A 15693-nucleotide genomic window follows, 5' to 3' on the forward strand; every position below is an offset into this window, starting at 1 on the left:
AGGAGGAGGAGGAGGAAAGGGGAGGTGGCGACGCCAGCTGAGGCACTAGGGGAGGGCAGTGGCAACAAAGGCATGAGGGGAGAGAGATGAGCGCGGCTGTTGCACTCTGGCGATAAGAAAAGGAAGAATAAAGGAAAATATATATGTGTATATATGTATATTACTTTTACATAGCTAATATATAATATATAATATATTATACCGAGATAATACTCGGATTATAAATTATTGCTAATACTAATAATTAGCACGTTGTTTGTCACTATACTCAAAAGTAAAAACAGAAATATGTTTAAATATTTTTAGACATCCTACACTACTTAAAAAAATGGCAAATCATAAAACAACTGTTCACAAGGACTCTTCTAAAATTTGACATAATTATAAATATTTTTGATTATTTGAAAAATTATAAATATCCTATAGAATTCGCGTTCGTCTATCAAATACCTCTTTATAATTGACTGTCATGAGGAGGTATTTATTAGACGACCATTAATCTATGGGGTATTTATAATTTTTTAACAATAAGACGTACTTTGATAATGACAAATTTAGAAGAGCCTTGTGAATGCTAATTTTATCGTGTTTAAAAAATCAAAATACAAATAAAATATCACAAATAAAGATATATAGATTAAAATGTCAAAGTAGGTACAATCTCTATTCAATCCCTTGATTATTCTCTTCAAAATATATCTTTGACAAATTTGACAAATTTCTATAACGTTAATTCAAGGGCTCATGCCCGTAATCCGAATTATACGATTTAGTCTTGACTTGGAATTTGATTATCTGAAAGTGGATTTGCCACTTGGATCTTTCTGAAAAGATATTTGAATATTTATAATGATAATTTGAGGGCTTAACATCTATAATCCCAAATTAAACGCTATAATTTGTAGCGCAACTTTGATGAAAGAGTCGATTCTCGCCTTGAATGTCCTTGAATATTCTTGAGCTCGAAGAACTTTGTAGAGAGAATTATTTGGCATTCTTTCCTTATTTTGCTCTTCGTTCTCTTTCTTTGTGTGCCTTGAGTGAGATTCAAAGACCCCTTTATATATGTGTTAAAGAGGTAGAGTTATAATGCACTTGAATACCTTTTCTATTATCTTTTTGTAATTTAATTTAAAGAGATAAATACATCATATATTTGAAATGATATGATTGGTCAACTTGACATTATCTCTTTAATATTTGCAATTTTTAAAGAGCTAAATATCACAAATGTTTGTCTTGATCCGATTGATTGGAATCATAATTTGATTGGTCGAAATATTTCTTTTTGACACTTATCGACCATTGATTTGATGACAAAAATATATTAAAATGTCAATTAAATTAACTATTTATACTTGAAATTAATTTAGTAAATTCTAAAATATGAATGAAAAAATATGATAATCAATAAATAATATTTGTTATTATTTAATAGCCCGTTGTAATTTAACCTATTTTTTCATCTTTATGTTCCCCCAACACACACAAAAAAAAAAAAAAAAAAAAAAAAACAAAGGGAGAATCAAACTAAAATTAAATCCAAGCATTGGGTTGGGGATTTATTTGGTGTTTGCCGTAAGAAGATACTTTTGCTTCCGTATGTATAGTGAAGAAAAAGAGAAGACCCGACCCAAATTGATTTTCTGGATATTCGTGGGTGCAGTGGAACAGCTGTATCTTCACCAGCTTTTTTGCACTTTTCAAACTTTATTATACAAAGTTTTCTTTAGTTCGGACCTCCGACGCGGCGACCCCTGTCCTTGAGACTGATGCGGAGAAGAAGTCTCTCAGAACCACTCCGATTTATGTAGCCAGAAGCAACGGACGCCTCCAAAGACCAAAAGATGTCCCGTTCCTGAGTAAAATTCAACTCCCTTCCGCCTTCTTTGACTGAAGGGAAAAACCTCGATCTCTTCTGATCTGCTTTTCCTCTCTACTGCGTTGGGAGAAGATAAATTACTATGCCCTGCTTTAGGTTTTGTATTTTGTAGTCAGACAGCGGAGGACAAGTCTACGCAACTGTTTATTTTTGGGTAGATAAATACATAAATAGGTAAGGATGATGATTTCGAGGGGCTTATTTGGGTGGTCTCCGCCGCACATACAACCTTTGACGCCTGTATCGGAAGTATCGGAGCCGCCGGAGTCACCTTCTCCGTACCTGGACCCGGGAACTACGGAAGATGTGCCGGTCGAGGTTGAGGATGAGATCGATGCCGAGGCCGAGGAGATGGAGCCTCCGCCAGCTGCTGTGCCCTTCTCCCGGCTGTTTGCCTGTGCCGACCGCCTGGACTGGGCCCTCATGGTGGTTGGATCCCTCGCTGCTGCTGCCCATGGCACTGCTCTCGTTGTCTACTTGCATTACTTTGCAAAAATCATCCAGCTGCTTCGCTTCCACGGCTCTGACATAAGTGCTGATGAGCTCTTCGATAAATTTACTGAGGTATTTCTGTAGATATATGCACATATACATATATATGTCTGTGTATATATATCTATATATATTTTGGTTGAATCAAACCCTAGTCTTACTGCTGAGGTTTCAGCTAAATACGGCTAGATGAGTGTGTTCATGGATGCTGCTGCAGTTTGAGATCTGATTTCCTCTGGCACTAGGAAATAAGTCGTATGAAGTGAAATGACTCAGTAATATGCTCAGAGTTGAGTGGGATTAGATGTTTAAACTGATTTTCTGCAATCTTACTATTGTGTCCAATCAAATTTAACGGCCTCAATTTGATTCTAGTATTTATTCCTAGTTAGTATTACTAAAGCTCATATGGCCAAAGTTTTTCTGTTACTCTTAGGTCGTCACTATTTGGATTAGTCAAAGTCAATTGACTTCGTATGTATGGTATTTGATAGAGAGAGATTGTGTACTCTGTTTCTTTCAACCTGAAAGCTGTTATTTCGTGTTTGGGACATTACATAATAAGTGTACATTTCTTATGATGGTAATTTTATTTCCAAAAGTACCATATCATTTAATCAAGTGGGCTTAGAGTTTTCAGCTGAATAACTTGGCTAAGCAGAGCATTCTTTACAGTTGACACTTCTGATTTGGTCAGATTATGTAAATAAGCTCTGCGCTAAAATTAGGTTAAGTATCAGAAGTCATTTTGGTTGTTACAACCCACAAAGAAAGAGAAAAAAGGGAAAGAGGTATTCACATGAGAGGTGAGTGATTAAGATGGTCCTTTTGTATCTGTTAGTTGTAATTTCTAGAATTACATTTTTTATACCATCAATGTCGGTGCTTGCAATAAAAAGGTCTCTCCTTAACTGAGTTGAGGTGAAGCTTTAATCTGTGTCATATTACATAGGTAAAGCATGATACATGATGGAGAACAAGAAAGAATATTTGATAAGATGGAAAATAATAGTGACACCTCTGAAAAATTGAAAATGTTACTTAAAATTAGAGAGACAAAGTAGTTATGTGTAAGTTTTCACTTGGATAGAGCTGTAAGAGTGATTCATTGTGTTGGTAAGAACTCCAGTGGACCAAAACTTCGATCTCGGGATTGTCGCCTTTTGCTGTGTTTCTCTTTTACCTAAAATCCAATCTGCATTGGCAAATATATCTTAATTCCTTGTGAAAGCGTTTGAAATAAGACATGAGAGATAAAGCAGTGGGAACAAAGAAAGGCGAAGTGGATATGATCATAAAAAATGTGATAAACAGAAGAAAATGCAGCTTCAAGAAAGGAAGTGAATCTAAGAACTGATGTTTCTAGTCGATAAGGTGAAGGTAAACTTAGTTTGCTCTCTTGTTCTTTTGCAAAGCCAAAGAGGTCCTGTTCAAAATTTGATCTCATTGCTTGCTTCCTTATTCAGGTAGGATAATGTGACATATGAGTGCCCCCACTCATAAAAGACAGGTGGGTGTGGGTGACTTTTGAGAACTGGAGCATCTTGGAGAGTGTATTGAAAAACCATATATATATATATATACTCATGCATATGTTAGCATGTAGCATTAAATACGTCAAACTTTATTTGTTCGATTTGCCAATCAGTTCAAAACTAAGGAATGTGACTCAAATTACAGATAACTCTATTTGTAGTTGAAGTGCGTATTTTAAATAAAGCATATATCATGCCTTATCCGTTCTTTATGATGCTATATGAATTCGGGGAAAAAAAAAGAAGAGAAATGAAGGTTTTTTCGTCAGAAACAAACAGGTTTGTTATGTTCTGGCTTATAAATCCTTGATTACAAGATAATAAATTTCTTCAAAAGACCTATGTGTTTAGTCATTACTAGATGCAGAGTTCGAGGAAAGGGGAGAATTGAGTAAGCAGTAGGTAGTAATGAAACTAGAGGAACAAAGTTTTGCAGACACATAAATCAAGTGAGAGGGTGTGTCTGATTGAACAATTCTGGAATCTGAAACTAAGAAGTAATCATTAGAGAACAAGAAACTATGCAATGCCCTTAATAAGCAAAATGGCCTAAATATTCTCAAGAGACTTGATAAGAAATAAAAGAAAAAACTTAATTAAATTACAACAAAAGGAGAAATTGGTTGCTTCTAGCTGAGATTTCAAAGTACTTGTAAAACCCATAATTTAGCTTTAATATTAAAAAAAGTGCATTTTTTTATTTTTTCGGTTATTATACGAAAAGGTCATATATGTCCTTCAAGTTTTAGTTGGATAGTGTAATGATCTCTAAGGTTTAAAATGTTGGTCCAATTCTTCCAACATAATTTGAATTAAGCTCCATACAAAAATGATATTCACTTTATTAATGAATGAAGTAAAAAGGAGAAAAGAAGTTATGACCATATGTAGAGTCCTTTTGTTGATGTGCATGTTTCTTCTTCTTGATTTATACCGCCGCTTTAGAAGCTTTGTTGCAATTGATTTTTCTTTTTCTTACTTCTCCTTTTCAATGTTCATTGTTTTATGATAAATAATTTTTTTTTTCCTTGGCAAACCATTATTAAACTGTCACTTAAAAAAAATTAAACTTTTCTGAGTATGGCGATTGGAAAATGTGATTTATAAGGTATTAGGGTTACCTTTTATACTTGTATAAATTAACATTAACATAATGATAATTGCAAAAGCTTGAGTGAGTGTTAATTGTATTAAAATGTACATAGTTTGTCTTGTAGAGTAATAATTAAAGATTACAATTTGCCATATTTTATAATCTACCGACAAACATAAGATGAATTGATAGAAAAATGTTATTATTTTAATAGAAGTGCGTGATTATAAATAAATACAGTAAAAAGTATTTTAATGTGTAATGTGAGGGCATTTTAGTAATCTAATTATAAATAAATACATATCTATTGTATCTAGTTATAATCACACACTTCTACAAATTTTCTTGACATATAATGCAAAGGCATTTCAGTAATGTAACCAATTGTTAAATGCTTTGAACGGAAATAAGGTTATAGATAATGGCAATGGGGTGGGTTTTTCTAGATCCAAGATCCCCGCCTTAATTTTTGAAAAATCCGAAACTTGCCCCAACTTGGCTTCGTACCTGCTTTGCCTCTGGTTGGACCTGAAACCCACCCTGTCCAGTCCTGCATCAAACTTGCCGCCACCTTGATCAACTCTAGACAGACGGGTCTAACTTGCAAAACCCAATTAAATTTTATATTTTCTTCAATTAATGGATATAAGTTTTTTAAATAAATTAAATTATTATATGAATTGGTAATAAATTCTTAGTAAGTTATCTTATCACTAAGTTAAAAATATAAGTTATTTTACAATTATATTTATTAAATAAAAGTTAAAGTCTTAAATAAATTAAATATGTTTATAAATATTATTCTGCGTGTGTCCAGGACTTGAGACCTGAGGCAGAGCCCCTCCTTGTTAGGCATGAATAAAATTTATGAAGAAAGAATTCAGGAACATGATGATATGGAAGGAATAATATTGGCTTGGCATGCTATAAGATCGGTATGTACAAGAAATAAGTAAGGAATGAGCAATGAAGAATTTGAATGGAATGAAAATACTGTTTCACGATCAAATTACCCTTAAAAAGGTAATAAATATAAATTTTCTTTTCTCTATCTTGTTTTTCGATACATTGCTCTGTGAATTCTAGTTAAAATTGTAAATGTTATCTCTCTTGAAACATGCTTGTTAGTTACCTTCCTTTTCTTCAGAAATGTTTAGAAGTTTGTAGCCTGTATCTAGCAATTTGTGTTTCATACTTAATGAATCAACGTTTAAATCTTTTTAGTCTAGAATATGGAAATCTATTTGAAATCAACATGTGTTCCTGTAAATTCTTGAAAATGATCTGTTTATTTAAGACTTTACTAGACTAGCACATTTGGAACCATTTTGTTGCAAGAGGAACATAATTACTGAAAGCACAGTGATCCTATGGGAGTGTGATTGAAGAGTTCTTGTGGTATTGAATCCCAAGAAAATTATGTTCAAAGGGATAACTGAAATGTTATTCTTGATGTCCGAAACCCACAACCTTATGCGTTATTTGTAACAGAAAAAAATCTCGCATTGACTCATAGTCATGTGACCTATATGCTCTTACTTAGGTAACTTGACAGGATTTAAAACAAAACTTAAATAAAGCAATGAGCATCTAAGGGGGATCAAACAACTCCAAAACAAACCATAATTGGAAACAGAAAGCAATCCAATAATTATGCTTCAAGTTGTTCTTGGATTTTAAAGAGGGGATAAGATTGCTTGGGATATCTTGTGATTAGTTAATATCTCAAATGTTAGTTGGTCATAATGTTGGCTTGCGCTAGCTAAGATATGATTGTTAAAGCTCTCAATGTTATTTTTAGAGGACAATGTGAATATTGGCATTATCTTCGGTCGTCTCCTCAAATGTCATGTGAGATAATTAGTTTTACGTTGGTATGGAAGTATCATAGAAAATGCATGTATTTCAGAAGGAAGAATTAGCACTACTGTGTCTAGCATGAAGTAAAAGAGAACAAAGTTAATGAACCTGAGTATGGTATTGAATTTATGAACATCTCGCTAATAACTATTTAACTCATAGGTATTTTATGTGCTCTCTATTGCCTGAAAAATACTTCGATACTTGAAAATGTAAATGCTTTATCCAGATGTAGAGGGTTGAGATGGATTATGTTCACCCCCCTGAGTTATGGCTTGGATGAGACGAAAAAGTAAATTATCTTATGGAACTCATGGCCCAAAGTGTTGCCAGCTGACATTGTTTTTGGGATTCCTGCAGCTTGCTTTGTCTATTGTTTTCATTGCTGTGGGAGTTTTTGTTGCTGCTTGGATTGGTAAGCTTAATATATAAATCCCTGCAGTCTGTCTTTTATTCTCAAAAGAAAAATAATATTCTCATGCTGCTCTATTCTAACTTTTTGAGCTCTTTTCTGTTTTCGGATAATAGAGGTGTCATGTTGGATTCTGACTGGAGAAAGGCAGACTGCTGTGATACGATCAAGATATGTTAAAGTTTTACTTAACCAAGACATGAGTTTTTTCGATACGTATGGGAACAATGGAGATATTGTGAGTCAAGTTTTAAGCGACGTGCTGCTCATTCAATCTGCTCTCAGTGAAAAAGTATGTTAAATCTCTTTTATTTCCATTGCCTAACTGCTGTTTATCTGGTTTCACTGGGAAAGAGAATTCTTGTTCGTCATCTAAGCATGCACTTGATCTGACAGGTTGGAAATTATATTCACAATATGGCTACTTTCTTCAGTGGTCTTGTGATTGGATGTGTCAACTGCTGGCAGATTGCTCTTATTACTTTAGCAACTGGTCCATTCATTGTGGCTGCAGGAGGAATATCAAATATATTTCTGCATCGACTTGCAGAAAATATCCAAGATGCTTATGCTGAGGCTGCAAGTATTGCTGAGCAGGTCATATTATTGATCTCCATTTTGCTTTGTTTGGGGTTTGAATGATAGATTCATTATCTTCTGGAGGGAAATATGCCAACTCAAGTTGTGGCTTTACATGCTGAAAACATTAAATATAAATAATCAAGTCGCTTGCGGAATTGTTGACTTTACTCTATCCAGGAACTTGCTAATGCTAGTTGAAGGTCATTTAAGGATGTGTTAAATATACATATCATATGAGTACACACAGACATAATATATATGTATATATGTACAGCTCTTTATATTGAGGTCTCATGTATTATGATACCCATGGTTGAATTTAGTTCTTAATGTGCCATAAATTGTCTTGACTGTTCTTTTTTCTATTTATTTCAATTGCTTAAATTGAATAACAGAAAGAATCAGTTTGACTAGCTTGTTACATCTCTCTTGTGCAGTTGATAATTCAACCTCCTGAGTTAATAAAATTGCTAATGCAACAAATTCGGGTTTGTGTGATGGCCTTATAGAACTATCAGATGGACCATGTTTGTCATCTTTCTAAATTTGTCCGCAGATGTTCGAATGCATAGGTAGATATATGAAGTTAAAACTTCCAGTTTTATCTGGATATAAAAATTTCTACTGATGTATGTATAATTGCAGAGAACAATAAAGAAATATGGATTTCCATTTTAAAGCATTTGTTGACTGAAGCTTTCATCTGAAGATGGCTAGAGCTTCTTTATTTCTCCAAATTCTGATGTATAATTTTTTTTTCTTTTCTTTTATCATCTTGCAGGCAATTTCTTATATTAGAACCTTGTATGCATTTACCAATGAGACCTTGGCTAAATATTCTTATGCTACTTCACTTCAAGCTACGCTTAGATATGGTATATTGATAAGTCTTGTTCAAGGTCTTGGACTGGGTTTCACTTATGGACTTGCAATCTGTTCTTGTGCTTTGCAACTTTGGGTGGGAAGATCCCTTGTCAATCATGGTAAAGCTCATGGGGGAGAAATTATAACAGCCCTATTTGCTGTTATTTTGAGTGGCCTGTAAGCAACTTTTTTCACTTCTGATTCTTTCATCTTCAGTGTGAGATTATACTTACAAATGCAATTGTGTTTAACAGTGGGCTGAACCAAGCAGCAACAAACTTCTACTCGTTTGAGCAAGGGAGAATTGCTGCCTACAGGCTGTTTGAGATGATAAGTCGTTCGTCCTCTAGTTCTAATCACGATGGGCTCATCCTTTCTTCTCTACAAGGAAATATAGAGTTTCGAAATGTATATTTCAGCTATCTTTCCCGGCCTGAAATTCCGATTTTGAGTGGGTTTTACCTCACTGTACCAGCTAAAAAGGCTGTAGCACTTGTTGGTAGAAATGGCTCTGGAAAAAGCAGTATCATACCACTTATGGAGCGGTTTTATGATCCTACATTAGGTATCACAGGAGAAGTAGATTGACAACTCTTTAGAATTGTGTCCTTCATGCCTTCCCAACACTTTTCTAATGCATTTGGTTCTCTGTTTCAGGAGAAGTTCTTCTGGATGGTGAAAATATTAAAAATCTGAAGCTGGAATGGCTGAGAAGCCAAATAGGTTTAGTCACCCAGGAGCCTGCCTTGCTGAGTTTGAGTATCAAAGAGAATATTGCTTACGGGCGCAACGCCTCTTTAGATCAAATTGAAGAAGCAGCGAAAATAGCACATGCGCATACATTTATCAGCTCGTTGGATAAAGGATATGATACTCAGGTTTTTTCCCCTAAATGTTTATATTGGTTGCCATTGGTTTTTTGAGGTTCAATCATGTGACTTAAACGTAAAACTTCTGCTTCGTTACAGGTTGGTAGGGCTTCTCTGGAGATGACAGAGGAACAAAAAATCAAACTCTCTGTTGCTAGAGCGGTGCTGTCCAATCCATCTATTCTACTCCTAGATGAAGTCACAGGGGGATTAGATTTTGAAGCTGAGCGGTCTGTTCAGGAGTCTCTGGATCTCCTCATGCTGGGCAGATCAACAATAATAATAGCTAGACGTTTAAGTCTTATAAAAAATGCTGATTACATTGCAGTTATGGAGGAAGGTCAACTTGTTGAAATGGGTACGCATGAAGAGCTGGTGAACTTGGATGGTCTTTATGCAGAGCTGCTTAAATGTGAAGAAGCCACCAAACTTCCACGGAGGTATAATAGAGAAGTTATAACTAATGATTCTATGGAACTTCCAACTTAGTAATGAATTATGTATGTATAATCCATTGTTTATGAATGTTACAATGCAACGTAAGGTCCTTACTAATGTTAGGACCTCTTCTCTTTTGATTCATCTTCAACGTTGTTCTGCCACTTCTTGAATATTTCACCTGCACTAAGGACTATTTTGATTCAGGATGCCGATAAGAACCTACAAGGAGAATGCAACCTTTCAGATTGAAAAAGATTCCTCCGCAAGTCACAGCTTCCCCGAACCCTCGTCCCCTAGGATGGTCAAGTCGCCTTCTCTTCAGAGAGCTGCTGGACTCCATATGTTTCGACCTGCTGATGTAACCTTCAACTCTCAAGAGTCTCCTAGAAGTCATAGCCCACCACCAGAAGAAATGATAGAAAATGGTCTCTCGATGGATGCTGCAGACAAAGAACCAACTATAAAGAGGCAGGATAGTTTTGAAATGAGGCTACCAGAATTACCCAAGATTGATATTCATTCTGCACAGAGACAAACCAGTGCTTCAGATCCGGAGTCTCCTGTTTCCCCTCTTTTAACATCTGATCCTAAAAATGAACGCTCACATTCACAAACATTTAGTCGACCACCTAGTCAATTTGACGATGTGCCTATGTCAAAGAAAGAAACAGAGAGGACATCTCGTGAAGAGCCTTCCCTCTGGAGACTCGTAGAGCTTAGCCTTGCAGAATGGCTTTATGCTGTTTTAGGAAGCACTGGTGCTGCAGTATTTGGATCTTTTAATCCTGTCCTTGCTTATGTTATTGCTCTCATTGTAACAGCATATTATAGAACCGATGAGAAACATCATATACGCCAAGAAATAGACAGGTGGTGCTTAATAATTGCTGGCATGGGAATTGTGACTGTAGTTGCTAACTTTTTGCAGCATTTCTATTTTGGTATAATGGGAGAGAAAATGACTGAACGTGTACGAAGAATGATGTTTTCAGGTATGTAATTCCTGTTTTCTTTTACTATACCGTTGCTACTCTTGTGTTAGAGTTCCCTCATCTTGAATGGGTGGACCATTTTCACAATTATTACATATATGCGTCTTTAGTGTGATGGATACACTGTTTCTGACTTCCTTTTCAACAGCAATGCTGCGAAATGAGGTTGGATGGTTTGATGAAGATGAGAACAGTGCTGATAACCTGTCCATGCGATTGGCAAATGATGCTACTTTTGTCAGAGCTGCATTTAGCAACCGGCTATCGATATTTATACAAGACAGTGCAGCCATTGTAGTTGCTCTTCTCATCGGAATGTTTCTGCAGTGGCGATTGGCACTTGTGGCCTTAGCAACTCTGCCAATTCTCATACTTTCTGCCATAGCACAGGTATACAAGAATATCAACTTTAACTTGTATTATCTGTGTTGGATAGAACATTGCCATGTTCCTCACTCAATTCCAACGTGCACAATGGTGGTTAGCTTATGCTGCAGCGTAGATGATTAATTTTCTTACGGAACATAAGATTACAATCAAGTTTAACTATATGATAGGAGATATCTAATTATGGCTATGTATGCTCTTAAATGCTGAATGAAACTGCATGTGATATGTTAAGTGCAAACAAGGAAATCCAAGTTAATCAAACTTCTTTTATATAAGGTAGCATCTCTTTTTTCTCTGTCAGTCCAGAAAATTTTCTCTATGCTTATTTATCGACCAGCTTAGGACTTGCTGGACTGTCACAAACATCATATCTCGGACAACTCTGTTCTCTACTATTTAAAGGGATAACACATGCATTGAGGATTTTGATCAAATTTTCGAAACTGTTTTGTATTAGTTTCTCCATTGAGCTAATGCATTGACAACTTAAGCTGGAACCTTTGAAGCGAACAGGAACATAAACATTTCTAGATCCTGAGGATTTTATGGTGTAGCATCTCTTGTGAGTTCCACTTACAAGATGTCCTCTTCTAGTTGCTAATGAATGGTTAAAATATTCGTATGCTGCTACACTTGGTTTTCCTATAATTCATTTTTCAAGATTATTTTGTACATCCAAAAATGAGAGCATACTGCTGATGCCTCCATGTTTAAAAGGAGAAATCACAAATAGTTTGGCATCAAGGGGTGGCAGGGTAGTTGGTACTGGTATACACAGCACTGGGTGAATGGGTAATATACTAGAATGTCAGCAAGGATATGAGGATGTTTGTGAGGGGTGGGGGGCTGTCATGGAGGGAGCACTGTGATTTACTAGCTGGGGTTAGCTGCCTTAATTTTGGTTTGAGCACAAGCTCTTTGTCAAAGCGCAACGCAAGGTCTTTGTCACTTTCTACCTTTGAGGGGTTTGGTTGATTTTGTAGCCGATAATAAATGAAATAGTTACTAACAATTTAAACTTTTAAATCAAATGGTTACTTAGCAACTGATGGTTTCTATTCAAGGACTTGATGTTTTGTAGAGTCTAGTATATTTGGAACTCACAGGTTTTGACAAAAGTAGTGAAGTCAAAAATTGTGTATTGCATATTTAACGTATGCATAAGCACTATAATATGCATGTGTGTCTGTTTGTGTGTGGACGTATGCATGTATCTGAGTCTGTGCGTACTGCATATATATTTACACTTGCACAGTTGTGAGATGGGTTTTGAGCTTTTTTAGGTACCTTCATACTGTTGTTCAAAAAACTTTATCTGGATGAGCTGCATGATAATATTTTAACATTTTGACAAAAACATATAACAGCACTCTGAACTTAATCCTGCAGAAATTATGGCTTGCTGGATTCTCGAAAGGCATACAGGAGATGCATAGAAAGGCATCTTTGGTCTTGGAAGATGCTGTTAGAAACATTTATACTGTTGTAGCATTTTGTGCTGGTAACAAGGTAATGGAGCTCTACAGGTTGCAACTTCAGAAGATATTCAAGAAAAGCTTTCTCCACGGAATGGCAATTGGTTTTGCATTTGGCATTTCTCAGTTTCTTCTTTTTGCTTGCAATGCATTTCTCCTTTGGTACACTGCTCTTTCTGTGAGGAAAGGGTACATGACTTTGGCTACAGCTCTAAAGGAGTACATGGTGTTCTCCTTCGCAACATTTGCCCTGGTTGAACCTTTTGGTTTGGCTCCATATATTCTTAAAAGAAGGAAGTCTCTGACATCTGTCTTTGAAATAATTGATCGGACGCCTAAGATTGATCCTGATGATAATTCAGCCCTCAAACCCCCAAATGTTTATGGAAGCATTGAATTACAAAATGTTGACTTTTCGTATCCAACTCACCCTGAAGTCTTGGTACTCAGCAATTTCAGTCTCAAAGTTAATGGAGGACAAACCGTAGCAGTGGTTGGTGTTTCTGGGTCTGGCAAGAGCACCATAATATCTTTGATAGAAAGATTCTATGACCCAGTAGCTGGTCAGATATTGCTTGATGGGCGAGATTTGAAATCTTACAATTTGAGATGGTTGAGGAACCACTTAGGTCTTGTTCAGCAGGAGCCAATCATATTTTCGACAACTATAAGAGAGAATATCATATACGCGAGGCACAATGCAAGTGAAGCAGAGATGAAAGAAGCAGCAAGAATAGCAAATGCTCATCATTTCATTAGCAGCTTGCCTCATGGTTATGATACTCATGTTGGGATGAGGGGTGTTGATTTAACTCCTGGACAGAAGCAAAGAATCGCAATTGCTCGGGTTATTTTAAAGAACGCACCAATTTTGTTATTGGATGAAGCAAGCTCATCCATTGAATCTGAGTCAAGCCGGGTGGTACAGGAAGCTCTTGATACTCTGATTATGGGGAACAAAACCACTATTCTAATTGCACATCGAGCAGCTATGATGAGGCATGTTGACAATATTGTTGTACTTAATGGTGGTAGAATTGTGGAGGAAGGGACTCATGATATGCTAGTGGCTAAGAATGGTTTATATGTTCGCTTGATGCAACCTCACTTTGGTAAGGGGATGCGACAGCGTAGGCTTGTTTAGATGAGCTCCGTGACATTCTCTAATAGTTGTGACACAGGTGGGTCCATTTCCACATTGAAAAAGCCAATTAGCGTGGGGATTCTAGTCTTGTAACATGGGCAAGAATTGAAGTGGGCTTAAGATGATGGTTTCTTTGCTGGTTGCAAAGGTTCACTGTTAGCATGTCTAATGCGGCTGCTGCAGTATGTGTTTATGAGTGGGTATAGAATTTGTAAGGCTTGGGTAGTTTTGAGGATAGGCTTTTTAAGAGTAGATGCATATTCTCTTAGAGGCAGGCTGAATTAGACATTTTGCCTAGTTCTCCATGTTATATTGATTTGTTAGTCATAGATAGGAACTGCTAAATGAGCGTAACTTTCAAGTAGGTGGCCATTGTGTTAGTATTCTTTTCGTGCTCTTTTTGGTGTGTTGGTGTGTTGTGAATCGGCTCAACTTTTGTTACCTCTCGACCCATTTTTCTCCCCACCTCCTGCTGTACATTATTCTTCCTTGACAGGAAATTTATTAAGTGTAAAAGAAGGCATTCTTTTGTGAACTACTTGTATATAATAGAGTAGAACGTTTTACATACGGTTTGCTTTAATGGTTTTCTGGCCACAGGTCATCCACATTGGGCTGTGATCAACCTTCAGTTTTATTTGACTTGTTATGCTTTCCATTCAGCTTGCTGCTTTCCCTTCATGTATGCTATGATTCCCTGTCTGCTCTCAATTATGTGATCACGAGTGATGGCTCAATTTCATTTTTATAGTATCGTCAGAGCCGCAGGGTCACTAGATTCTGGCTTGTAAAATGAGAAGCCGTCGACTTTATTTTTTTCTCGATTATTGTCGTTATGGTAACTAGGAAGAAGCACGCGAAAGGGTTCATAGAATTCAATAAAATTTACTATAAATAGTATCTAATTTCAAATTATTATTATACGTATTTAAAATAAAATCTTCATACTTTCTTTTAAATTATTTTTAAATCTGAAAAAAATAAATTAATTTTCTTAAATTTTAAAAAAACTTAAAAATCTAAATAATTTGGGCAACGACGACGGTCACCCTCTTTTGCACTATGAAACGCTGCCTCCTGTTAGGCGGCCACTGTCGTGGCGGCGATATTGCCCCCTTATGTGCTAGCCAACCACTCACCCAAATTGGATGATGGGAGGTATTAGGGGAGCGCGGCAAGGGCTAGGGGTCTAGCGAGGGTTTCAACGGGGCGGGGAGGTGGGCTAGGTGAATTAATGTTATTTATTTATTTTCATAATTTATATTATATAATAATACATACTCAAAACTTGTAAAATGTAAGCCCTTAATCTCTATATACTGGGAAAAGATTTGATGAACATCAAGATAAAGAACATTATACAATAAGTGATTAATTGATATAAAATTTAACATAGTTAGCCGCAATTAACTAAAAGAGGCAAGGGAACTAAATTTAAGAAAGCATTATATTGTTAACACAAGGCTATTTAGTTTCGTTTTTTAAAACAAAGGGGGAAAATTTTGCCAAATTTTTTTTCGACACGATCTAGGCTAAATCGGAATCAAACAACCGAACAAGCTAATACCCTTCCTTCGCACACGAAATTTATCTTCTTGTTGATTGATAAATCTTAAAACACCTGTTGTGTGTTTTTATAGGAAGCTGCTCCACTCAAATTCC

The 15693-nt window shown here is 36.0% G+C and overlaps 1 protein-coding gene across 2 annotated transcripts; it reads left to right on the top strand.

The window, feature by feature from the left end:
* Nucleotides 1–1623: 1623 nt before the first annotated feature.
* Nucleotides 1624–14566, top strand: LOC105179670 (ABC transporter B family member 20). 2 transcript variants are annotated; one of them, XM_011103318.3, is made up of 11 exons: nucleotides 1624–2446; nucleotides 7223–7277; nucleotides 7391–7566; nucleotides 7671–7871; nucleotides 8638–8897; nucleotides 8975–9285; nucleotides 9378–9598; nucleotides 9689–10029; nucleotides 10235–11022; nucleotides 11171–11412; nucleotides 12802–14566. In XM_011103318.3, exons 1-11 carry the CDS (start codon nucleotides 2063–2065, stop codon nucleotides 14029–14031), a joined length of 4209 nt encoding a protein of 1402 aa, XP_011101620.2. In that variant the 5' UTR covers nucleotides 1624–2062; the 3' UTR covers nucleotides 14032–14566. The 2 variants fall into 2 exon arrangements, with proteins under 2 accessions (XP_011101620.2, XP_088735689.1); XM_088879563.1 differs by lacking the exon at nucleotides 1624–2446 and adding an exon at nucleotides 5867–6025.
* The last annotated feature ends 1127 nt before the right edge of the window (nucleotides 14567–15693 follow it).

Source organism: Sesamum indicum, linkage group LG4 (assembly GCF_026168435.1).
Source record: "Sesamum indicum cultivar Baizhima isolate 11 linkage group LG4, ASM2616843v1, whole genome shotgun sequence".
Taxonomy (NCBI): Eukaryota; Viridiplantae; Streptophyta; class Magnoliopsida; order Lamiales; family Pedaliaceae; genus Sesamum; species Sesamum indicum.